A 27,460-nucleotide genomic window follows, 5' to 3' on the forward strand; every position below is an offset into this window, starting at 1 on the left:
TTGTTTTCCGTCGATCTTGTTTTCCGTGCTGAGCACCAATGCTACCGACGCCAGGGAGGCAGCTCCCACACCTGGACCCTACCTATCAACCCATCAACTCATTGACCGGGGACCAACGGCTTTACTTCCCAGGCATGATCAGAGATGTTATGCCTCAGAACATCCCGGCGGCGCCGACTGGGGTCGCCGGTGTTGTTGTCAATATTAATATTCGTCTTAATCTTGGTGGGGATGATTTTGAGGATCAATTGCAAAATGATTATTTTCATTTTACACAAATATAGCGCTGTAGAACATGTTGTGTTGGTGTTTACACGCAGATCGATAGAAAATTATTGACTCATACTGAATTGATTACAATATCGAGATTTTAGACTCTGGGGTCGACAAAATTCAAAACAATCATACTGCCCAAAATGAAATTGATTATTTTGCTTTTGATGATCGGTTCTGATTCTGACAATTTTGGGTTAGATAACTAAGCACGGGTAAATATCAACACACGCGTATTCACTGATGTATAATGAACTCATTTGTTCATTTCGTTATATTGGGTTAAAGCGCTACTCCTTACGTGCGATGGTAAATGATAAAAAAACAGACACTGATTGTTACAGCAATTATTGGCGCGAAAATTCATGTTTAAATTAATACCTAACTAAATGTCCGATGCTTCCTTTTTAACTATGTTTCTAAGCTTTAGCGTTATTTAATCACATTGACATTTAAAAATTTCCATTGTTTTATGCCAAATGACCTTTATGCCAAACGGGGAACCCCCATGCTACATCATAACGGCAAACTTCGATTTCATTTTGATCTCCAGCTTTGCTCGGGAGGCGTTCGCGTACAAGTCGACGACGACGCCAATGTTTCCAGCTACATGACAAAGCAGTTGGATTTCCACAGCTTTTGTTGGCATTGAAAGGTTGATTGAAATTAAGTGGTTGCGTTTAGTGGGTGCTTCCGGAAGGATTTGCCAGGGTTCCTACAAAATCTACTGACTCATGTTATTGTTTGGATGTAGAGCAGCCAGCCGTTCCAGCGCACGCACTGGTTATTCGATTTTGAATTATATTGCCATTGTTTGGCATTGTTGGGAGTTTTTCCGATTGATTAGATTGCCACATATCGTAAGGAAATCCACTTCGATGGAATCCATCACGGTATGCCAATTCTGGCGAACGCACATACCGGCAACATTCCGTTCAATTTGCCAACAAGCACACTTTTATGATCAAACCGAATTTACTTGTAACGGCGTAAGGCGAAACAGGTATGCACGCTTGCTTTGAAGAATGTTCTTCTGAAAGTCAGTTGGATAGCAGAGTTTCATAAACGTTGGTAGGATTTTTGGCAGGGTCAACGCCAAATGAAAGGTGCCGGAATATGTTCCGGATACGGGTCTTGAGACTAGACACAACCAGAAACGTGCCATAGCTCCAGGGTCGCATAATCTACACTCGGACATGTTTTGAGTACCCCCGGAGAAGGGGTCAAAATCGATCCGAGAATCAGAAATTCTAAGGGTATAGCTAAATTACCTTCAATTCTAAGAGTACATCAAATCGAAAGAAAAAATGCGAGACTCTTTTCGCCCCCCCCCCCCCCCCTCCAGTAATTTTCCAGAGGGGCAAAGTTTCATTTCTCCCGCAAATAATTTATGCCCTGAAAAGCTAGTTTTCGGAGTATTTATCTCATTTATGAGGGGACATCCATACCTCTCACGCCAAAGTCACGAGTTCAAATCTAGGCTAGGTTTCTAGTCTGCCTTGGAGGGCATTATAAAACCCTAAAACACAGGACTTTTATTATCACTCTCTGCTTGATCGTCAAGCAGTTCAGTTCGGTGTTAGCTCGCTCTCTCGAGTTGTTTGAAAAGTTCATTGCGATAGTGTTCGTGTTCTCTCTTTCGCGGTTTGTCGTGCGTGTGTGTGTGCCCCGTAATGGGGAAGCATCGGTCGCGAAGCCCGGCGAAGGTCCAGAACCCCGGAGAAGGAAGCTCCGGTGTGCCTACCTCGAACAGGTTTGCTGTTCTCCCCATGGATGGGAATATCCAGCCAGCTGTGTTGGAAAAACGCAGTAAGAAGAGGAAGAAGAATCGAGGCCAGTCCGATGTCACTGCGACAAACAACAGCGATGTTGGAGATTTCGGTGACGCTGCCGAAACCGTGAATACTGCCGAAATGAGCACGGCAAAAGTGAAGCTACCTCCATTGGTAGTGAAAAATGCCCATCTTAATGTGCTCATTGCGGATCTAGCGACGCTGGGTGTTAAAGCCGAATACAAGTTGGGCAGAGTCGGCACTAAAGTGATGCTCCGTACCAAAACGGAGTTTGACGTGGTCGTCGCCCACCTGAGGACTTCCAAGGTGGAATTCTTTACCCACGACATTCCCGGTGAGAAGCCGTTCAAGGTCGTCATCAGGGGCCTACCAAACTTCGACCCGAAGTTTATCGAATCAGAAATCAGGGACCGGTACAAGCTGGCCCCAAGTGCCGTGTATCGAATGACAAGAAGAGACGAGAATGTGAAGGCGTATCCGGATAGCCTTTTCCTGGTACACTTCCAGAAGGGAACGGTGACGCTCAACGCACTGAAAGCCATCCGGTCCATCAATTCCATCATCGTTCGCTGGGAGCCATACCGTGGCGGCCATCGCGATGTGACTCAGTGCCAGCGGTGTCTGAACTTCGGACACGGTACCCGCAACTGCAACATTAAGCCACGCTGCGGAAATTGCGCTCAAGACCATGCCACCTCCGAATGTGCTGCGGATGAAGCTGTGGCGTCCAAATGCGCCAACTGTGGTGGTGCTCATCAAGGATCCAACAAGCAGTGCCCTAAACGCGAGGATTTCAAGCGCATCCGAAATCAAGCGTCCACCAACAATCAACCAGCACGAAGGAAGGATAAGGCCCCGGCTTTCAGGACAGAGGACTTTCCCCCTCTTCGTGGACAAGCGAATCCCAGGGTGCGATCCGCGCCCCCTCAAGAAACGTCTGGATCTTCTGCTGGACAAAGCTCTCCATCCCCACCTGGATTCTGGAGGCAACCAACAGCTCAAACAAACAATCCCGATCTGTTCTCAGCAGACGAACTGATGGATATTTTTATCAACATGACCGGTGCTCTACGTAAGTGCCGCAATAAGCCCGAACAGATCCAAGTGCTCGGTAAGTTCATCATCCAATATGGTGTCTAAACCGCTAACCATCGCTACCTGGAACGCTTGCTCTGTAAGAGCTAAACAGATTGAGCTTGCCGACTTCCTCCGCAAGCATAGCATCGACGTGGGTCTTCTAACCGAAACCCACCTAAAGTTCGGTGACAGCGTCTGGTTGCCTGACCACAATATTATCCGGCTTGATCGCACCAGCTCCAGGGGGGGTGGTGTAGCGGTCATCGTCAGAAAGGGAATCAAGTTTTGCACTCTGCCCCACATCCGCACTTCTATCATCGAGGCCATTAGTGTGGAGGTGGAATCACCAACTGGAAACGTCCGGTTCATCGCTGTTTACTGCCCACGCCAGTGTACCGCAAGCAACGGATTAGGAATCCAATTCAAGAAGGACCTGACCGCCATCACCCGTACTAGCTCCCGATTCATCGTTGGGGGCGACCTGAACGCCCGCCATGAAGCTTGGCGGAACTACCAGAGGAATCGAAACGGATGTCTATTGTTCGACCACGCACAACATGGACTGTACACAGTGCAATTTCCGGACGAGCCAACTTTCATCTCTCCAGCGGGAAATCCCTCCACGCTAGACTTTTTCCTGTCAAACATCGGACTATCCAAGCCGGAGGCGCACAACGATCTCAGCTCCGACCACCAACCGGTGGTGACTGAAGTCGGTGTCAACGTGGTTCCTGCTAGAGGCTGCCTGCGTAAAGACTACCACCATGTCAACTGGGTGCAGTACGGTCGAATGGTGGACAGCAACATCGATGAAAATCCACTACTCGACACCGTAGATGACATCGACCGGGCGTTGGAAGGACTCCAACAGGCCATATCCGAGGCTGACGAGACATGCGTTCGACAAGTTCCTGTGAGGGGTAAGTTTGTTGCTATTGATTCCCACACCCAATTATTGATTCGATTGAGAAATGTGCGTAGACGCCAGTTTCAGAGGACTGGAGACCTGGGCAAAAAACGTGAAATGGCCGATCTGAACAGGCAGATTGCTTCCAGAATGGACTCACTCCGAAATGAAAGTTTCGGGCGTGTTGTCCAGAATCTGGACGACCGCTCCAGACCATTCTGGAAGGTAGCCAAGGTCCTGAAAAATCATCCCAAACCCGTTCCACCTCTCAAAGTCGAAAATGATGACGATCGGCTTTTAATTACCCCACAGGAGAAAGCAAATGCGATCGGCAAACATGTCGCTTCATCGCATTTGCTTGGCTCGACTATCCAAAGTCCGCTCGATGATCAGGTTGCGCAATGCGTTCAAAACCTAGATGCCTCCCCTTGTGTCGTGCCTCCGGCGGATATGATTACAGTACAACAAATTTGCTCAGCGCTGAAATGCACCAAGAACATGAAGGCTCCCGGGTTTGACGGTATATTCAACTTGATCTTGAAGAGACTCAGCATGAAAGTGCAGTCTCTTCTAACCGCTATCTTCAACAGATGTTTGGAACTGCACTACTTTCCAAGCATCTGGAAAGTAGCAAAAATCATACCAATCCGCAAGCCCGGTAAGGATCCAACATTGCCTTCAAGCTACAGACCAATCAGCCTCCTTTCAGCGCTGAGCAAATTGTTCGAGAAACTCATTCTCAATCGTTTGCTCAAGTTTGTCGAGGAAAATAACATTCTCCTTCCGGAACAGTTTGGATTCAGAAAGGGGCACTCCACCAATCATCAGCTAGTACGGGTGATGAATAACATCCGAAGTAACAAAGCTGTATCCAAGTCCACAGCCATGGCCTTGTTAGACGTTGAAAAGGCGTTTGACAATGTTTGGCATGATGGACTTGTGTACAAGCTTTGTAACTTCAACTTTCCTTTACATCTTATTAAAATCACCCGTAACTACCTCCAGCAAAGGTCGTTTAAGGTATCGTTGAATGGTTGTCTCTCAGACACGTTTTCGATCCCAGCAGGAGTCCCGCAAGGTAGTCTGCTGGGCCCCTTGCTTTACAGCATTTACACTTCCGACATTCCTCCCCTCGGTGACGGTTGCGTGTTTTTCCTGTTCGCAGATGATACCGCAATAGCCGTCAAAGGAAGGATGCCTCGCGAAATAACGAACAAACTTCAACGATGCCTTAACGCCTTTGCTGATTATGCCACCACGTGGAAAATCAAAATCAATGCCACCAAAACACAAGCGATCATGTTCCTCCATCGGCAATCGCCCAAACTGAAACCGGCTCCATCTTGTACTGTAATCATGGATGGCACAAGGGTTGAGTGGTCCGCCGAAGTAACCTATCTCGGGATGTTGTTCGATGAAAAGCTCCTCTTCCGTTCGCATGTAGAGAAAACAGTAGTCAAGTGTTCTGCCTTGGTTAGGTGTCTGTTTCCGCTAATTTGCCGCAGATCCCGCCTCTCAAGGGTGAACAAACTGGCCGTCTACAAACAAATCATAGCACCTGCGATCCTCTACGCAGCTCCGGTGTGGGAATCATGTGCACAGACTCACAGGAACAAAATCCAGGTCGCTCAGAATAGAGTGCTGAGGATGGTACTTGATCGTCCTTTTGACACTAGAATAACAAATTTACACGAAGAGGCAGGCATTGCCAAAATAGATTCCAGAATTAACGAAATTAAGACTAAATTTGCACAAAAATGTAATTTATCAGAACATGCTTTGATAAGCAATTTGTATATAGTAGATTAGGTGTATATAGTAGTTGTAGGTTAGTTGTAGTTGTAAATAGTAGTTACAAGTAGTCTTCTTTTTCAAATTTTCAAGCAAACCAATCCCACCAAGGTGGTCATTCTCTAAAACAGGCCTGATAGGACTAGGAACTGTAATTAATAATAATTGAAATTTCACAGGAACTAAAGTTGAAAAGACGCATCTGTGTCACTTGATAAGTTATACATGTAAACCACACAAATTCAAGAAATATAGATCATTTAAAGTCAAAAAAAAAAAGGACTTTTATTATCCTATGAACAAAAAACACCTAAATTTCGCACACCCGCCACTTCTCGCGTCATCCTCAATCCGGTTTATCCTTGCGATTTTAAACCAAAACATTCAAGGTGTCAGAAATACCGGGTTGCCCTGATGGATATTTTACAAACAATTGCAGCTTGCTCTATAACCGGCACACCTGCGGCACACTTGCGGCACACTGACAAAAAAGATGACCCAAGACTGGTGTGCGGAGTAACCTACCCCATGACACTAAACCATTTTATTTACACTGGATGTTCAGTTCATTCTTGTTTTGCCAAGTGTGGTTGTAGTCGTAGACCTTTTTGACGTTTTTTTTTTCTATCTAGCTGACGGGGATGATTGGACTCAACCTGTTTTCAGTCTCTTTTGGATTTGGATGGCGCAGTAGTGTGCGCTGGATAAACGTTTCAGTAATTGGAAAAAGGGGGTGGAGAAATTTAAACTGCATGAAAACTCGATCTGTCACAGGGAGGCAGCGATGAAACGGTAGGTGTTGAAAGCATCAGTTAACGTTTGTGCGCAGATCTCTGACCAAAAGAAGAAAGAAATGATTGCGAATCGAGGGTGTTTGGAAGAAGATTTTTTCAACGCTGTTATTTCTAGCATCAAGGACTTGCGATCCGTGGATATATCTAGAAAGGAGTAATTCGCGTTTTGCATCCGGTTTACCGGAAGTGCGTTGGACGCCGAAGAATTTTTCCTTGGCTTTTATGAGGTAGAATCTACAACGGGGCTGTGCCATTTCACCGAAGGACGTTTCCCGGAAAACATTTTACCGAACGTGTCATTTCACCGAATTTTAATCAAGAATCAATATACAATTAAATTGAATTTGGAACGCATTTAAATAATAGATATTCCCATGTAAAACAACTCGAAAGAACTGCTCATGTTTAAAAGAAGCAAGCATTACTATAAATCAAACATATTGAACATTTCATTTACATTTTACATTTACATTTGAATAGCTTGCCAGGTTGAAAAAATCGAACCTTCTTAATCCCTCTACAACCTCCTTTTAGCTGAAATGAGTATTTGCATCCTTGGATGGCGCTAAAAATATGGCTGGCGGCAAAAATGGTGTACAGTCTAAAATTATCCATGACGAAAATAGAGCTTTGTTTGTTTATTACTTGGCCCATTCGTTGAACTTGATGGAGCAAGATATGATAAAGACAATTCCTCTCTGTAGAGATACCTTAAATATGGTTAGGGATTTAATCAACTTTGTCAGGGATTCGCCTACAAGGCTTGCTATCTTTCAGGCTCTGAAATCAAATGATTCCAACAATCTACGGTCTCTTTGCCCGACAAGATGGACTGTAAAATACGTATCCCTGTCATCTGTCTTATCGAACTATTCCGCTTTGGTTGAATTTTTCACTACCCTGGTTGACAATGATGCTTCCGATGCTGGGGCAAAGGTTTCTGGATTTTTGAAAAAGATGGAAAAGGTTGAATTTTACTTTATCTTGGTGGAACTGGTTAAAACTGTTTAGCTACATTGATACGGTGAACACAGCTCTTCAAAGGAAATTGCTACGATTGGATGAAGCTCATCGAATAATTGAAACACCGGCCAGCCTAAACTTTTGAAAAAGGATTTTTTTGGAGTTTGGACTAAAATTAGAAAACACGCCGAGGAAGGATCACCTAATCCACCAAGAAAGAGGAAGGTTCCGAAGCGTTTCAACACGGACGAACAACCACAGACTGATCGCTCAATAGAAGAGATTTATAAAACACAATATTTGGACATCGACCGGATTCTGGAATCACTTGGCTCTCGATTCTTCTAAGTTTAAGTCTTTTAAGTTCATTTTGGAAATTGAACAGTTTTTACTGGGAGACGACACAAACAAAGCTAAAATTCGCTTTTACGAAGGGGATAAGTCATGCAAATCGGAGAAGGTCGAGTTTATCGATCTGTCATTTGGCGTGGAACTCTTTTTTAGATATACTTTTAAAGCGGATGTGGCGTCAAAATCCTATTTAAGTGTGTTCTAACCTTTTGCTTTAAAATCTTGTTTTCTTGTTTTTTATCAAAGAAACAATTTTGTAACGTTTTTAAAACTTTTACGCTACAATCCAGTTTTTCATTTTCAGAAACATGTATATCGCATTTTAAGAAGTTTTTGGCATTTTTTTCTACCCCGTTTTCTGGCCAAAGAAAATGAATTTTTAAATTCCTAAAGGCTTTTTTGGAGTCATAATCTTTAGATGAGGTGTTTTTTGACTTGACTTTATCAATTTGCGTATTAAATTAACGCCTTGTTACCGTTGTTAAGACGTTTTTATAACTCTTTCTGCATGTCTCCTGGTCTCAAAAATGCTGTTTTTCGCGTTTTTAAAGCGTTGTGGGAGATACGGCGAACTATTGTTCACCTATCCAAAAAGAGATTTTCAAAACTCTTAATGTTAAATCGTGCTTTGGTGGAGCATCTCAAAATGTAATTTCATTCGAAAGCTAGCGCACACCACACCTCACCAATATCTCCATACCAGTGTATCCTTTTGGGAACCTCTCTAAATGCCAAGCATAAACTACAGCCCAACCCAACTCCGTTTATACCGATGGATATTGAATCCGAAATACCGGTGTGTGGGAGCTTCATCGTTAGCTTTTCCAATCGAGTGTAGCATTACATAAATCTCGGGAAACCCATTCTGCCAACATTCATCATCTTGTCAATGCCGCTGGTAGCAAGCATACAGTACGTATATGTATCGAATAATTCACATCGCTGATATTGCGAGAAAAAAAACACGACGGTCATAGGAGGTATTTCAACAACCCACCCAATCCATATTGCCAAAAGCAATACACGATACACGGAAATAGATTTCCCCGAACACATACACACATTCACACTCACACACACACACATACAAACCAACACGTGCAGAATCCCCACAAGACGGAAATTGCGAGCAATTTATACACACCAATCGCATCTCTAACCCTCAAGCACCATCCCCGCCAGCTTCAAAACCGATGACGCGCCGAACCGGAAGCTCCAGTCTTTTCTTAACCGAGTGATTTCACACGTATCATACAAATAACAACGCGAAATATTCCGCACACTCTGTTCCCGGTCTCTCTCTCTCTCTCACCCTCTCTCTATCTCTCTCTCTCTTTTGAGCTTTAAAAAGCAGCCTTTACTGTACAATTATTCAACCAACAGCGCGCACAAGTTAGAACAGAAAAAAAATCGTCCCTTCATATACAGACACAATCCTAAACATCCTAGCACACGCTCTCGCTACAGATTCCGCTTACCGCTACTTCCGATGCTAACGCCGCTGATGCTACCCCTACCGCCGGCCACTCCGACATCGCCACCACCGCCGACCCCGATGATGGCACCGGAGGAGGGGTGGTGATGCTGATGCTGGTGCAGATGATGATGCAGATGGTGGTGATGGTGGTGATGCAGCAGCGGTATGCTACTGGCACTGATGGCCGCCGCACTGGAGGACGTGGACGTGGCGGTGCCCGTTTCGGTTAGATTGTACACGGCCATCTCGGCACCACCGCTGCTGCCGCCACTGCTGCTGCCACCACCTATACTCGCACCGCCACCGCCGACGATCCCGTGACCACCGGCGGTTGCGATTATAGATGTTGATGATGTGGTTTGTAAGGTAGTAACAGTAGCTTGCTGCGGCTGCTGATTTGCTGAACGTAATAAATTGATTTGATTATTATTAGCGCGATATGTCAAAGCGTGATTATTAGTGGCATTTACATTGTTATTGATACGCTCCTGCGCGGCAAGCCGATGGTGGGGTGCCGTTTCGTAACCCCCTAGCCCGGGACCTCCGGCGACCGGACCGAGGTTGTTGAACGTAGTCGTAACCAGGTTATTATTGTTGTGATGATTGTGGCCAGTGCCGGCACGCATTATGTGCCCACCATCGCCCGGCATCATTCCGGCCGCCGAGCTGTTGTACGGATGCTGATGCGGATGGATGTTCACGTCCAGATCAGCACCGGCACCGATCAGACCGTGATGCTGCAGGTGATTCGGCAAATGCAAATCCGCTGCTGCGTTGTTGGCCATCTGGTGGTTTCGTCGGCGAACCTTGGAAAACACTCCGTTGAAGAGTTTCAGCGCAAAGAGCGCGATTATCACTATCACGATACAGATGGCTATGCTGATGTAGATGAGGATTTTGATATCGTCGTCGATGATGGAGAGAAGCGAGAGCTGCGTTTCGTCTATGGCGTCTATTAGGAGGGCAAAGTTGGTCAGATGGTTGCACATACAAACGGTATGGGTGGCATTGGTGTATTCCACGTAGCAACCATCTTCGGACCATGCGTGGTCAATGTAGTTCCAAAACACACACGTCGGATTGGAAACGTTTTTCGTTCTGAGATGCTTCAGGATCATACGAATGGGCTGTGACAGCTGTATGTGGCGTCCTTTGCCCAGGCTAGCGGATATCACCTTACTGTTGAGCAATCGCTGCCGAGGCGTCGTCGCAGACACATCATTGTTATTTGAGCTAGAGTCGTCCTGTTCTAGTTTGTTCTGATCGACACGTGGTTGTTGGATGTTGGTGAATTGAGGCCTTAGGATTTGCTCCAACCGATCGAATGCAACGAACACTATCCTCACCAGACCGCCTTCACTGTTTTCGATCAGCGCTGCTTTGGGCAGTTCGATTTGATCGTTGCTAACCTGCCACCGTTCTTGGCTCGAGTCGGGAAACACTTCGTTTTTGACAAAATTCCTAGTCTCCAGGACCCGTATCGAGAGCAGGATGTTTTTCACCTTCTGAACCACGTGCCTCTCCCGAAGGATGGTATCGGCCAGTAGGAACGCGTTATCCTCCAACCCGGTCAACAGCGACGTCGCTACCCGCATCTGATCCTCCACACTCAAATCCAGCCAGCTGGCATGTTGGGATTGGTCCAACAGATTGCTTCCAGTTTTTACTACACTATTCAACAATTCATACACCAACGCTTCCCGCTGTCGCTGGTCGGGCAGGGTTTCGATATCGAAATGCATCTTTTGCGACATGGTTTGCATAATTTTCGTAGCGACTAGCATGTCCCCTCCGTACAGCGTCTTGCTGCTCGTCACCTGCGACAGGTCGTTTGCTATCGAAATCAGCGACGAGTCCTGCTGATTGACCCGGATTTCCAGATTGTTGAGCCACAGTGATCGACACTGCGTCAGATCCGGCTGATATGAGTACCACGTGGCCATCGCACCGCCACCACTAGCTGCCGCCACTCCGTTCCTACTACCGCTACTAAGGTTACTATTAAAACTAATATCACTTTTGTTATTATCATCTAGTAATGATTGTTGCTGCAAATGCATTCGCTGCTCGGGCGTCAGCGATCCTATTGCTACGCATCGCCACTTGGCAATACCGGTGGCCCCACCCGGACAAGGCTGCACGTTCGACTCCCCGACACGTGTCACATTCCAGAACAGATTTCTCGCCGTCGTTGGACCACACGCGTGACTCACATCAAGCACATTGTTGTTCACAGCACTGTTACCGATGCTGCTGTTGCTATTTCCACTTATGCTATTACTATTACTACCACTACTACTGCTGCTGTGATTATCATCATTCTTCTTACTGCTAGGAAGGTTTCCACCCATTGAAACATTGCTTTCGTCGTAGCTCTTGCTACCATCACTGCTGCTCCTATCCCTATCTCTATTAGCGTTGGATAATACTGCCGTTTGCGTCGGAAAATAGTCTTCATCGTCACCAAAGTCTTCATCATCCTCCGGGGCACCAGCGCCACTTTTATCCTCACTCTTCGGTCGCTTCCCCGCGTCACCACCACTAATCGTCTTAATAATTGCCAAATCATCATTCACACTCTTATTCTCGAAGCCTTTGTATCCGAACGAGGGCGGCGACTGTTGGTTCACCATCAGTGTCTGCTGCTTGTACGGCGTCGTCGGTTTCACCTTGCCGACCGTCATTCCGATACTGCTGCTCGTCGCCGACGTCACACCGAATCCCGCCAGCGGATCGGAAAAGTTCAACTTGCTCAGCACCGGATTCCGAACCGTCGAGGTGCTCCACACGATCGGCTGCGATGTCTTCAGCCACGGTGGACTCGGCCTGTTGGTCGTCGTGGATGACTGTGCAGCCGAAACGCACTGATAGTGCGCTTCCAAATACTTGTGCGTACCCTGACATGGGTCCCCAAACATGTTGGTCGACGCCAGCACCGAGCAGTTCTGCTTCTGGGCACACTTCGAGTGCAGTACCCGCAAACTCTTCGGCGACATACAATTCACGCTCCAGTCCACGTTCCCGTGGTCGTTGCAAATCGTTATCGAAAATCGCCCATAGTTGGCGCGAATCAAATTGATCAAATCGCCATTTTCGCACTCGATCATCAGGGTCTTACCCTCGCATGCGTACGCCGTCTCGTATTTGGGCGCTATGGCAAAATTGAGCGTCGGGAGCGTCATGAGCAATAACGCCACACTGCTCCAAACGCTCCTCCAGTTGGAACAGCTGGCCTCCGGTGCCCGGAACCCCCTCCTTCGTCTACCACTACTACTGCCACCGTTGCTATCGGCCATGGTGCCTGATCGAAAGGACCTCATTGCTAACTTCTTCTTCTTCTTCTTCGTCTTCGTTTTCTGCTGATGGTTTTTAACGATTGCTGGTGCATATCATTCACACTCAGTGCTGCTGCTGCTGCTGCTAATCCAATTGCTGGTGGAATGGAGCCTCTGCATACTGTTCCGGTGATTGCGAATTATCTGTTGGGAATAGAAATAGAACAGAAAAAGCACTTGTTAAATCGTGACCAATCGCTACTATGGGAATGTACTTTTCGGGACGCTTTGGTTGTCAAAGGAAGGGAGGGATGAAATAAAGAATATGGAAACATGACACCCGAGAATATATGTAGTTGGTACACCATGGGCGGTGCCAGGGTTCCGAGATATATGGAGTGTACCATTAGGGGTTGTTAATAAACTACGTAGACTGATTGTGAGTGGTTTTAGGCCCCTCCCTTCTCACTCCACATCAGCCCAGTGGCAGGCGCGTAGGCAACATGTTATACCGTGACAGCGGGCCCAAACAGCAAAATAAACGATTTGAGCCCGGGACATGCTGCGTACTGTCAAACGCTGCTGTTGGTATAGGCCTTGTCACTGGCCTGCTCCACATAGATAAGCGTCCATTAAACTTTGCATAATTGTGGGGGTTATGAGAAATCATTCACATTTTTACAATAAATTGAACATTTCGGATCATGTAATTTTTTTCAAAATGGCGTCTTTGTCATTTTTCAATAAAATGTAGCATGAAAACGTCAATTCTCAAAATTACGCCTGAGACAGTTTTTCTGGGAAAAATATACATGGTATTTTTTGTATGTAATTTTGAAAACAAATTCCAGATATCTCTAAAAGTATATCTTCATTTTTTTAAATTAAAAAAAAACTCATACAAATGTAGATTTTTGGAATATTTTAAACAAGGGCAGTTGTAAATTGACAAAGATCGCTTTTTTTATCAAATTTATACACAGAAAACAATATTTAAGACATAAATCGCTATCTGTGCAAAAAAACATGAAATGCTTGTTAACAAGAAGTTTAAAAATATGAAAAAAAGTTGATGTTCTACGATTCATGTCAATTTTCAAGTATCCATGGTTTAAAATACTCCAGAAGTTTTTCATTTTTTCTGAGCCATATTTTAAAAATAAATTGCAAATATTAAAATATACTTTTTTAAATATTCAGTTTTTACTCAAAATTACTAAGAAAAAAAAATACCGCGTATATTTTTCCCAGAAAGATTCAACTTTGTTTCAGACGTTTGATCAGAAGTGACGTTTTCGTGCAAAAAATTCTGAAATGTTACGTCATTTTGAACAAATTGCAAGGTCCAAAATGGCCGAATTTCAAAACTCCAAAGGAATACTTTTAAAAAAAATCATTGCATAATTTTAAGCGAATTCATAAGAAATTTGGAAGAACTTCAAGAAGTTTCTGGGAGAGCAAATTTTAGGCATATTGCCGAAGAAATTCTGAGTAGTGTTCCAGGATATTCCGGTAATCGCGAAATTGAACATATTTGAATTTCTGTGGCGAAGGTTTCAGCACAATTTATCACAAGAGAACAAAGTTACATGTTGACCATTTTGTATGAAAATCGACATGTGCTTCTATTAAATCGAACAGCACTGTATTGTAGGGTATTTGTAAAATTTTCGTAGACCAAAAATTCACCATCTTGAATGCCAAAATGATGGTATTTCCGTGGTATTATCGAATTCCAGTCTCTACACGTCACCCTTGATCGGAAAATATGCTTACTGTAGGGAATTTGACTGATTGTTTAAAACCCGATGCCGTTATCTTGAATTTCATTTAATATGGCGTCAATCGAAGATTTCCGGTCTCTAAACGACATTTCCGTTCTAGAAATGACAAATGTAGAGTTTTTGATAGTTTTCTGAAAAGGGAAGCCGCCATCTTGGATTTCAAAATGCCGCCAGTTATCAATGTTGGGCCTCTACATGTCATTTTCGTTCGAAAACTATTCATATTGTAGGGTATTTAACAATATTTCATAAACCGGAAACCACAATATTGGATGCTAAAAGCGCGTCGTAAATCATCAATTTCCGGCCACTATATGAGCATGATTGACCGCCCGCGGATGCTACTCCGATATTGCCAGATCAGCTGTAAATGCGCAGAGAACCAAAAAATACTGCTTGGGACTAGTAATCATCCTCAATGTGTAAACTGTTGATATAAATTTGGGCAATACAAGCGCCGGCCGCTACAGGTCATTTCCGATACAAAAATACCCATATACAATATATAAAAAATGAGGCAATCACCAATTTCCGGCCTCCGCACATTATTCTCGTTCTGAAGATACACATATTGTGGGATATTTGACAGTTTTTCACACCGGAAGCCGCCATCTTGTATTTCAATATGCCACAACATTGGATTTTAAAATGGAGTCGAAAATCTGCATTACACCACATAACACTAATGTACACTACATTACACTTCCGCACCACTCTTCTAAAAGCAAAGAAGAAGAAATTGAAGCAGCAGCGCAACGGACAAAATTTCTCGTTGTTATATTATTACGTAAGTAGTAGGCAGTGACACAGGTTTAACTACACACTTAGAAATAACTAAATTTACACGTGACGGAATCCGTCATTGACATAAAAAATGAGACGTAAACAAACATGTCATGTAATATTAAGTGCTCCGAGATTGAAAAGTTGGTTGCTCGACGAAAAGTATGTTTGATTAAGCTATATTTCGCGTCTGTTATGACTTAAATTTATGTCAAAATTGACGCTCGTATATGTTACTCTCAGAGCACCTAAATTAAGTGTGTAGATTTTACGCTCATTTTTATTTTTGGGATATGAGTAATTTTAAATCAATCATTTTTTTAAATCCATCAAAATAATCAATATTATAGAGTTTGTTTAAATTAAGAATTATGAACCTTTTATGACTATGAACGGCCTTCCGGAAAATCCGAAACATACGAAAAAGTGGTCACTTAAGGAAACAGATCATATAATACAGTTATACTTGATTCTCATCTGCTATCTACGTGAGCACCTCATAACATTATGTGAGATATATAGATGCATTAACAAAATATCTTTGAATCTCCTAATAATCCTGGAGCTCAGATCTTGAAGTTCTACAGACTCAAAGAGCTATTGTACGATGCCCCGACTATATGTTTGAACTCGGAAAGCTTCATGGATCCCCATAATATCATGCGGGATATATAGGTTGAATTGAAAAAAAAAATCTCCGGATTATCCTTGAGCATAGACCTTGATGTTCTACATACTCAATAAAGTCTTGTACGATACCTTGATTTATTATACGAATTCGTAGATCTTGGGACCTCATCACATCATATGGGACATAAGTATTAGCTAAATATCTTTCAATCTCCAAATTATCCTGGAGTTGAGGCATTTTTTTTTTCCTTGATTTGTTTTTCGAACAGAGTACCAATGCTACCGACGCCATACCTGGACCCTACCTATCGACCCATCAATGGACCGGGCTTTTACTTTCCTTCAGAAGGAAGACATGATCAGAGATTTTATGCCTCAGATAATCCCGACTGGGATTGAACCCAGGCCTGCTGGGTGAGAGGTAATCACGCTTACCACTACACCACCGGCGCCGCTAGAGTTCAGACTTTGATGTTCTACAGACTCAACGAGGTAGTGTACGATGTCTCAGGTAAATTTTTAAAACCGTTAAGCTTCATGGAGCTCCATAATATCAAGCGGGATACATAGTTGTAACGACAAAGTATTTCGAGATTTGAGTGTTTGAGAGAGTGAGCTAGCAGTAACGACAAATCGACGATCGATGTCATTGTTACAAAAAAACAGATAAGGACAGTTCTTTGCATTCTAGATTCTAGACCAACAAAAATCAATTACAAAACTAAATTCATAAAAAAAAACACAATCAGATAAAACTGTACATACAGTCAACTCTCTACAACTCGATATTGAAAGGTCCACCGAGGTATAGATTTGTCGAGTAACGTAATAACAATCCAATACAAAACGGTATCACAGTAACCATGAAATTAATTTGGGCATCTAGTTGTGGAGAGTTGACTGTATATAGTTCTAATGATCGCAATTTGAATTGACAGTAAATAATTTATTCCTGGATTTTCTAAACTTAAGTCGGCCTATAATCAACCGAAATATGGCCATTTCCCTGGAATCGGTTCTGATGGAGGGTTCTGAATGCGGACATATCTTTAAATCACCCAAAACACGTATCACATTCAATCCATTCTCTGATCCATTTCCATCTATTTTTTTTCTATGTTGCTGAATTACAAGTAATTACTAGAAAAAAATGCATCCAAATGAGAGTCGTTCCCCCTGATGGAAAGCCTATTTAAGTAAAACCATGAAAGAAGAGATGCCACACGGCATGTTTTGGTGTAAAAATGCAATCATTCCCTGCTATAGGTTCCCCCGGGGACTTCCTGGTAGCCCCGAGAGCGGCCAATGTGGTCAATGATACACTTCAAATCTATCGAAAGCCTATTCATGTAAAACCACGAAGAAAAGGCTGTCGTTCGGCATGTTCCCTGTTAAAGGTTTCCTCGGGGACATCCCAGAGGTTCCGAGTGCGACCAATGTGATAAATGTTCTATTCTATCCATAGCCTACACAGATAAAAATTCTGAATTTTATTTGTGATGTAAGCATTCATTCACGTAGACTTGTATTTCATTTCACGCAACCGAGCAACTTGCAAACAATGTTGTTTACAAAGATGGGCTTTTGTATGCAATATTTGCTACATTGCATGAAATGTGTCAGAACTTTACATGATATATAATGTAAACGTATATGATATATGACGCTCCATTTATGTGCATCATATTGAACAGAAATTTACACTACTTTTTCGAGCTGTGTAGTCATGGAAAAACATGAAGAATGAGTGCTGTCGCCCAGCATGTTATGGTGTAAACACGCAATTGTCCTCTACTACAGGTTCCCCAAGGGTATCCCGGAGGTTACGAGAGAGGCCAATGAGGACAATTATACACTTAAAGCCTATCTAAAGTCTGATGATGTAAAACCTGCCCTACGGCTTGTTTTGGAGTAAAAATGGAATAGTTCCCTGCTACAGATTCCCTCGGGGGTATCCCTGCGGTTTCAAGAGTGGCCAATATGGTCAATGAGCCATTTGAAGTGTATGGAAAGCCTATTAATTAAAAAAAAAAAACATGAACAATGTCGCACTCCATGTTCTGGTGCAAACTTGCAGTTGTCCCTAGCTACAGGTTCCTCCGGGAATACCCCTCTGGTTCCGAGAGTGGCCAATGGGGTTACTGATCTATTTAAAGTCTATCAAAAGCCTATTCATGAAAAATCACGCATGTTTTGGTGTAAAAACGCAATTGGCCTCTGCTACAGGTTCCCCGGGGTATCGCGTGGTTCCGAGAGCGGCCAATGTGGTCAATGATGCATTAAAAGTCTATCGAAAGCCTATTGACGAAAAACCATAAAGAATAAACTGTCGCACGGCATGGTTTGAGTGATTGAAAGATCATTCCGCATTCAGAACACTCCATCAGAACAGATTCCTGGGAAATGGCCATATCTCGGTTGATTATAGGCCGATTTTAGTTCTTGGCGTATTATTCGCTTTGGAAATGGTATATCTTTCTGTGTATTCACAAAAATATAGATTTATAACAGGCTTCCTATATAAAATCTCATCATAAGTTTAGCAAATTAGACAAGCTGTCCGGAAATCCGGAATCCGGTGATTATGGTTATTTTGGTGGCTACACTACAGTCGAATGCTTTTGGAAGAAAAACTAATCGGACCATATTAGATGAAGCTACAACACTCCAAAGTTGACCAAAAATTTGCCTATCCTAGTTATTTTGAATACCTCCTGTATCTGGGTTCTTGGAAAATATTCAATATCCAACATCTTGAACGTTTAATTCGTTCCAGATTCTTGGATTATTTTCCAAGTCTGATTTTATAGGACCCAGGGTTTAAAAAAAAAAGTTTAAAATATGTAGAAATTACAACTTAAAAAACTCCTAAACCGAACCGGGAATCGAACCCAGCAACCTCCAGCATGGTCATACTTTGTAACTGTGCCTTTATCGACTGAGCTAAGGGAGGCCCCTGGAAGTTAAAGTTGGTTGTATTATAAAAAGAATAGTTAAGAAAGTTCCTTGGCGTAATACAATATATTCTGATCTAATTTTTAAGAATTCCTCGACGTACGAAGATCTACGTACAGTTAATTAACACGCCGTGAAGACTTTCCCGAGTAGTACATTATCGTCACTAAAAGTTGCAGTAAGATATGTATGACTGAAATAAGTCGTACCTATACAAGTTTCAGCCACCGATTTGCGTCAAGAGTGCTACAAGGGTTGTTGATCCTGCTGATTTCAAGATCTGAACGTCAGGCACTTTGGGGAACCTAAAATATTTTGCCAAAATACTTAGTTCTGTAGAACTTCAAGATCAGATCTCTGGTATGATTTGGTGAATCAAAGATAGTTTGTTAACACAGTTCTATATCTCAAACATTATTATGAGGCTACACGAAGTGCTTAGGATCCAAAAACTCAGTCTTGGCATCAAATAAGATTTCGTTGAGCTTGTAGAATACTAAGATCTGAACTGAACTCCAGGATAATTTATAGAATCATTGATATTTTGGTAGCACAACTATATGACTCACATGACGTTATGGGGCTCCATGAAAAAATATGGTCAAACAAATTCAGCCGGTACATCGTACCAGATATTGTTGAGCCAGTAGATCATCAAGATCTCAACTGCAGAATATTTTGTAGAACCATAGATTTGTTGTCAACAGAATATTATTGAGCTTCACGAAACCTACGGGCTGAAAAATATGATCGGAACTTCGTATAATACTTTGTTGAGCCTGTAGATCTTCAAGATATTAACTCCAGGGTGATTTGGAGAATTGTTAATACCACGTTTCACCTGCTCAGATCTCTTGTTTTGATTTATACTTTTTTCAACATATAGATACAACAATTAGGCTCGTCATTTGAAGAAAACTCTATAAATTTATGAGAGTTCATAATTCCATTACATAAATAAATTTAAAATATATACCTTTTTGAAAATTGTTAAATTGAAATTTATGAGTGCAATTCGTTCGCGAACAATCCCAGGGGAATCAAGAGGAATTTAAAAGCGACATAATTTTAGTTCGTATTTACTCATAGCAGAGAGATGCATCCCTAGCTCCGCCACTGGTCGACACATGGAACACGACGGAAGCACATTTAAAAGCTTGTTCCTGAGATTAGTTCTAGGCTGGGCAGTGGGGAACGATACAAGATGAACGAAAAAAAACGAAACGAGAATGCTGTGCCATGAACGGGAGGAAAATGTTCCAGATAGGAGATGATTCCATAGCTAGCACGAACCGAGCGAGAGGGAGACGGTTCCGCTATTCAAGGATAATTGATAGGAAAATTGCTGCTCAATATACGGACTTAAGCTATTGAGTTCTTAATTGATCGCCTAATTGGCTCTTTGCAGCAGCAGCAGAAGGACAAATTTAATATCGCTGCATGACACCGAAAGCGATTTGCTTATATTGCGAGGGAGGCACTTCGGTCTTGTCTGGTCAAGCAAATGGAATGGAATTCCAATTTTCGCCATACCAGGAATCAGGCATTATCAGCATGGAACGATTCTCTGCGTATCTGCGAAATATCTGAACTGAGTTGCAATCAAAATCAGCGTAGACAATATGTCAATCTGGCGAAGTGGATCCGTCCATACCGTGACATTCTGCTCGTTCGCATATCATCACTTCAACAACGGCAAAATGGGAAAATATGTCAATTGCTTCAAAATAAATCTTTTTTTTTTGTTAATACACAAATTGATTTTACACAGAAAGGTCCATTCAATCGAGGCAATTGACAAGTGAGTAGCCTACGTGTACAGATAGAGTCCCTGATAAACAATCCAAATTCCCAATCGACGCTCGTTGGCAAATTCCCGCAAGTCCCTCATCACACAATGAATGGCAGCTCGGCGCGCGTTGACAGCTTTTATTCATGAAGCGCTCTTGTATGCAATATGCATTGCATCCCTCGCTTTGCATGCATGCACATTCCGGCAGGTACAATAATAATCGATTAAAACGGAACCGAGGTTAAAGCTAACAATTACCCATTCAGCATAGTGGCGGCGTAACGTGATGCGCACCGTCGTGCACATATGAACCAAGTACATTTGGTCGCAGTTGACCCCAATTGGAATAGGACGTCAATGGGTAGTTGGTGTCTCAGTTTAACACTGTCCCGACAACCGACGCCTCGGACAGAGTGGAAGGGGATTCTTTTGTTTGACATCCGGGAATGGATAATCAATAAAGATTGCCTGGAATGAAAGTGGACATTTTCAGAATTGTTTACATAGGACATTTATTGTTCTCAGGAATGGGTACAGGTTGTCAATCTAACGCTGATCATGAAGACAGTCGTGTATCAATGAAAGGTAAAAAATCAGGAAATTCTGCTTCATTCACGAAACTAGAGCGATTATCAGTGAAGAGAGAAGAGACAGTCACAAAAGCAACATAAATGATTCAGTTTAAATCATAAATGGTTGATCACTTTTTAGACAAAAGTCGAATGGATTTGCGGTCTGCAACAAAGCTATTCAGTGCGGTTTATCCAATTCAAATATCAGTTAGGGGCAATATTGAGCAACGTTTAAATTTTTGATAAGCAAACAAATGTTTTCTTGCCCTTTTTCATAAGCTAAGTTGACACTTAATTAGGGATTTTATATCCCATTTTCCTGTGTAGACCTCTCCGTTACATTGTTTATAAGAACATCCCCATGATTCTAGAGCGCAAATCCAGGTCGTAACGAGTGATATCTAACAATCCCTAGCAATATAAATCCAAAAACAGAATGGAGCCAAGGGTTGTAAAGTTGACCCATCATCAGGGCTGCTTCCACTCGCTTGCAAATAATTGCATCACTCCGAAAAACAATGTTTTATAGCAAGCGAGTGGAAGGAACCCTGCCTATCATCATGATGAAGATTAGGGTGGGTCAGCTCTGTACGCCGCAGTGTCCTTTCAGAATTAATTGAGGTCCCCAGCAACTGTGCCAATGTTGAACGAATTTACATGGTAAAATTAGTTCAACATTGCGCTAGAAGTTTCTATGCCGCCCACGATCTTCAATAAATCCAGCCAGTTCATATGGATAATGTTTGAAGAACGATCCAAGGGGTGGCAGAGCAATGCACTAGACTAAAACGTGGAACAGGTAATGTTGGAATATGTTGAGCATCAATTATCTGTTGGCTGGAGGATCCCGAGTGCGATAGGACTGTTCCATTGCCTTAAATACCATTTTTATTACTACTACATGGCATTCTAGCTTTTGTTTATAGCATATTAGCAGTTTACTTGCTCTAAACTTAGCGTTTCCACATTTTAATTGAGAGCTTTCCATGCCTGTACAATCCTATACACAAGGAAGTCGAGAACTTTTCCAAAACGAAAAATAAATAGACCGGACGGGAATCGAACCCAGCTTCGTTAAGCATAGACTTGCTGCGTAGCAGCACCTTTACCGACTGAGCTAAGGAAGTATATGTTGTATCCTTTGAAAAACGAATTAACACTCCGAATACGGTGGGTAAAAAACTTTACGCCGACTACGAAGCCTCTAAAAAGCGTGTAACGGCAAGTTTGCAATGGCATAACTTAGCCATATCTTGGTGAATTGCAAAAAATGTGGTACCTCTAGAATTCCTGTAGATTATTTTGATCGTAAACTTTGCCAACTTTTTTTTAAATTGAAAAGAGTCGTTACGCGTTTTTTTAAAGGTGTGTTTTTGGGTTATGCAAGTGGCTTATGATCTATAATCTGGGTACAAATGTTCATAATTAGCCAGAATACAGTCATCGTTCTTACATATGGATCCAGAAGACAACGGAACGGTCCTCGAAAGATCCGGAACATACGTAAAAGAGGTCAATCCACGAACCTAATCCTAGAGCTCCGTATTTTTTTCGAAAACATTCGGAACTGTATAAGAAAAAATGTGGGTCGTGACATAAACATGGACCAGATTGCCATCGGACCGTCCTCTGGAAGATAAGAAATATTAGCCATCCGGATCCATGTTTGTGTCACGACCCCAAATTCATTCTTATATCACAGATCCGAATGTTTTTGAAAAAACCGCGAAGCTTTAGGATCAGTTTCATGGATTGACCCCTTATACGGATGTTTTGGATCTTCCGGAGGACCGTTCCGTTGTCTCCTGGATCCATATGTAGGAACCATGCCTGTATTCTGGCTAATTATGAACATTTGTGCCCATTAATCTAAATTATAGCCCTTAAGCCACTTGCAAAACCCATAAACACACCTTTAAAAAAAAACGTGTAACGACTCTTTTCGCTTTTAAAAAGTAGACAACCCTATTTCTAATATTTTTACTTTCAAAATAAAATACAGACCCTAGAAATTCTACAGATACCACATTTTTTTTTTAAATTCACTAAGAAATGGCTAAGTTGTACAATTGCAAACTTTCGGAGTGGTAAAAAAATAACAATGCATAATCTTCAGTTATTAATGTTTTTGGTACTAAAACTCTGACAATTTAGTGAAAATAATAAAACATAGTATGAGATTAACAAATTAATTTGAAAATGATTAACATCCAAATTCCAATCAAAAATAGAGTGAAGAATAGAATAACGAATTACCATGCAATAAATTTAATTTGAGTTTTTAATTTTTGAGAAAAATAATACTGAGCGTAATTCTTCTTAGGAGTATTTCCAAAGATTCCAGAAGGTAATTCCAACCAAAATTCCAAGAAAATTGAATTCTGAATTCCGAAGATAACTCTAACAAAATTCGAGGAATTCGGAGGAGTATTCCAAGGATATTCCGGTGATATTTTTAAAACTTAAAAGCAGGGTGGCCAGTAAATTTTCATTTTAAAATTTCGGCTATTTCCCAGTTCAAATCTCAAAATATTCTCGGTTTTGGATATTTAGAAAAAATAATTATTGCAATATCAGGTTATTTTCGAGCTACTTAGAATCAATTTGAATGTCTTTTTTTAGACTCGAGTCCTCTTATAATTGTAAAGCGCCAGAATATAAAAAGTACCAGAGACATAGCTTTGTTTAAGGTTGCACAGCCGAACGCTATCGGCCTGAATGGGTCATTATACCGAATTTTAGAGGGAGAGATTATGTTGAGAAATTGTTCTAAAAATCTTGAACTTGATACGGAGCAAGATTTTTTTTAAAGTATCTATGATTCTGAGGCTTTGACATGTGTAGAGTCTTAGAATATGCTATTTTTTAGAAATGTGTGACTTATGAAAATCTATCGTAGATTCAGAATAAAAATAACATGATTGGATTTTTTTCCAACAAAATGAAACTGAGAAAAATGATCAAGGTGAAATTTTGATTTTTTTTTTCTAGATCCCTGATTAAGAATTTTTTTTTTTTTCAAGATTCCAGATTTGAAAAAAATACAGTCGCTGGAAAATGGTGTAGTCTTGGAAAAATGTTCAGGGTTCTAATAAGAAGAATTTTTAAAGAATTTGGAAACTCTTAGAAGAATTACAAGGGAGTTGTGGGGAGAACTTCAAGGAGAACTCCTAGGTGATTCTGAAGAGAATTGTGTGCGGATTGTGAGGAGAATACCAGGTGAATTTCAAGAAGATTTTAAAAAGAAATATAAACAGAATTTAAATGATTTTCTGATAATAATTTCACAGGAATACTAAGGAAGATTCACAAGACAACTTTAAGCAAGATCCGAGAAAAATGCCAAAGGAATCGTGTTCTGAGGTAAATAAAGAAAAATGCTGAAAAATTTATATTAAATTCGTAAGAAAGTTTCACGAAAATTCAACACAGAATTCCAAGGTATTCTGAGGAGAGTTTTGCAAAAAGGTCAAATCATTTCAGAGGTTTAATATATTTAAGAGCCGAATAAACCATTTTTAAGCTGAAGAAACATATGGTTGTTTGATTAAGCTCAAACTGTTATTCAACTTTTAATTTTTGTTAGAATATGTTAAAGGTCTATTGATTTTCCCGGTTTTCCCGCCAAATTCCCGGTTTCCCGGCTCCTTTTCAAGTTCCCGGTTATTTCCAGGTTTTCACGGTATTCCCGGTAAAAAAGATTTCCAAGGAAATTATGAGGAGCATTTCAAAAAATTAAAGGGAATTCTGATCATTAATAATATGAGGAGCATTGCAGAGTGAATTCAGAGAGTGTTCTGCAGAAGATTTTCAAGCGTATTATGGAGGAAATTATAAAAGAATTCAATTTTTCCATAATTGGACACAGAAAAAGGTCAAGATTTACCGAAGATGAACTAGCCATAGGCTAAAAATATCCTTACTAAAAAAGATTAAAAAAGGTCAAGATTCAAGCATAGGGAAAAAATTGAAATCCTGAGGCTTAGATTTTTAAAGATTTCATGTCTCGAAAATTATATGATCCTGCTTTAGAAAAATCTTCATGGTCCAGGGTGTTTTTTTTAATTAAATATTCCGGACAGGGAGGGGGATTATGGAGAAGATTTGGGAACATGAGAAGTTTTCACGTTCCAAAACTAGCAAAAATATTTTATATAGAGGACATGGCTCTAATGTTGACCTATGAATCTAGATGAACGCGTCATTGGGACGGTACTAATGGATATTTTTGGTCGCTATTGAAAATTTAGTCGATTGTTGAATTTATGTATGGGCCTAAATTAGGGGCATTTAGGCTGACATTACATCAATTTCCCCTATATCCCGTATTGAATTTTAAGGTTGCGAACTTTAAATAAATCAAATGGCTAAGACATCATTCTTTTAGTTAATTCTGGGATGTTGGAACTTTAAAAAGCTTCTAGATCTCATGGTGACCAGCGAATTCCGATTAGCAATTTTCCGGTGTTTTACCGATGTTTGCCCGTAATTTTGGAAATTTTTCTGGTTGTGCGATATACATTAAATTAAGCATAAACCTGCATGCCGGAAGGATCACTAGGCTAAATGGGTCATTACTAAGATAGCAGCATTTTTTCTGGCTCAAATTGGAATCTGTGTTCGAATTCTTCAAAATCTTTACAGGATTTTATTTGAATATTCTCAAACATTTTCTTTTGAATCTGCGTTTATTTCAGAATTCTTTTAAAATAAGATTGAGATTCTCTCTGAGAATCCCTACAAAATATTTATAACAGTCTAGAAATTCTCTGCAGATCCATAAAAAATGGAATGAAATTCATCCTTAGATTTTCTTTGAATTTTAAAGCTTTTTCTAGGAATTCGATGAAGATTTCTGCTTTAATTCTATTCAAGATTCGATGTGATTCGCTCTTGAATTCCCAGATTATCTTGGACTTCTCCATAAAAAATTTCTGCAATTTTGATTAGAAGTTTGCCTAAAATTTTCTAGAAATTCGTTTCGTGATGCCTTTGGAATTATCCTCGGAATTTTCTTTAAATTAGCATCAGAATTTCTTTGAAATTGTACGCTCAACATTTGATTTACTTTGTAGATTTTTCACGGATCCTGGAATCCTCTTCACAATTTATTTGGAATTTTCACAGAGCTATTTAAAAAATTACTCTGAACTCACACAAGTGACATGGAGTCTACAAAATCTACAATCAATAAAAGTTCTTTCCAAAACTCCCCTCTAAAAAACCTTTGTGTTTTCTATAAAAAAAAACCTTGGTGTTATCCATTCTAAAATCTTCTCAAAATTCCTTCGAAAAAATCTAGTCTAGTCCAAGAATCTTGAGAATTTTTGAAGGTCCAAAATGTTATTTTTTGCAAAAGAAAAATATTTAGTAAATGGGGGTTATTCCGAGAGTCTAAGCGACTTAACGGTATGATGTGATAGGAGGGGCTCGGTGGCCTTAATGCGACCGTTTTTACTTACTGAGCAGAACATCATGAGTCTAATCTCAGGCCCATTCAAATTCAAGATTCGTCAATCGTTTTATTTGTTAATATGACTACATCGTAATAGGCTCTATTCATGCACCATCAATGTAGAGTGCGCTAGCTGATTTTGATAGGAAATGTCATCCAATCCATTTGTTTACATCATAATGACCATTTTCAAAACTCAAAATAATGTACATTTTATTGCACAACTTGCAAATTTCCATCGGGAGCGGTCTTATTTTTCTATTATCTACAGATCTGAACTGATTTACAGCTGAAATAACAACACATACAAAATCCGGAAGATCATAACCGCTGGGACAATTTTATAAATCTTAATTTTTCTCTTCAAAAATATATGGAAGCACCAGCCGGATCACTGCAAACCCGATACAGAAAACAAAATATTCCACGTGGATGATGATTTCAAGTACATGCGGTGGATAAATTAATCAGGAAAGATGAAAATATTTTCCTCTTCCTATGCTTCACGGTGAAAATTTCCACCCTCATCACTCTTTTGACGGTTCCCCTATTCACCGCCAGAGGTTGAAACAATCGCTTCGTTTCTACTGGATTCGTTTATAACAGCAACTCGATGATTAAAAGGGAGCTCATTCGCCTAGAGGCAAGCTTTTTTTGGTTACTGAGCAGAAGAGCGTGGGTTCAATCCCAAGATCCTTCGCGTTATATGATCGTTAGGACATCAATTCGTTTACCAAAACGAACCCTGCTGCAAACCCTACCCACTTACCCAACATCCCAGTGAATCC

General features: G+C 41.2%; 2 protein-coding genes across 3 annotated transcripts in view; one reads left to right on the forward strand and one right to left on the reverse strand.

Moving 5' to 3' along the window:
* Positions 1-9,747: 9,747 nt before the first annotated feature.
* Cirl (Calcium-independent receptor for alpha-latrotoxin) overlaps positions 9,748-27,460 on the reverse strand; it is a 117,247-nt gene continuing 99,534 nt past the window's right edge. For both annotated transcript variants that reach the window (XM_065222989.1, XM_065222990.1), the window contains 2 exons: positions 9,897-12,905; positions 9,748-9,826 (listed from right to left, as the gene is read on the reverse strand). In XM_065222989.1, the coding sequence (XP_065079061.1) occupies positions 9,764-9,826; positions 9,897-12,746 (2,913 nt within the window). In that variant the 5' untranslated portion in view covers positions 12,747-12,905 and the 3' untranslated portion in view covers positions 9,748-9,763. The remainder of the gene's footprint in view (positions 9,827-9,896; positions 12,906-27,460) is intronic.
* LOC135702016 (DNA-dependent protein kinase catalytic subunit-like) overlaps positions 16,480-27,460 on the forward strand; it is a 253,136-nt gene continuing 242,155 nt past the window's right edge. Inside the window, exon 1 of the mRNA XM_065222965.1 lies at positions 16,480-16,497. The gene's annotated coding sequence lies outside the window, so the exon portion shown is untranslated. The remainder of the gene's footprint in view (positions 16,498-27,460) is intronic.

The sequence above is a fragment of the Ochlerotatus camptorhynchus genome, unplaced genomic scaffold (assembly GCF_037179485.1).
Source record: "Ochlerotatus camptorhynchus isolate MF236.1 unplaced genomic scaffold, CSIRO-AGI_Acam_v1.1 ptg000182l, whole genome shotgun sequence".
Taxonomy (NCBI): Eukaryota; Metazoa; Arthropoda; class Insecta; order Diptera; family Culicidae; genus Ochlerotatus; species Ochlerotatus camptorhynchus.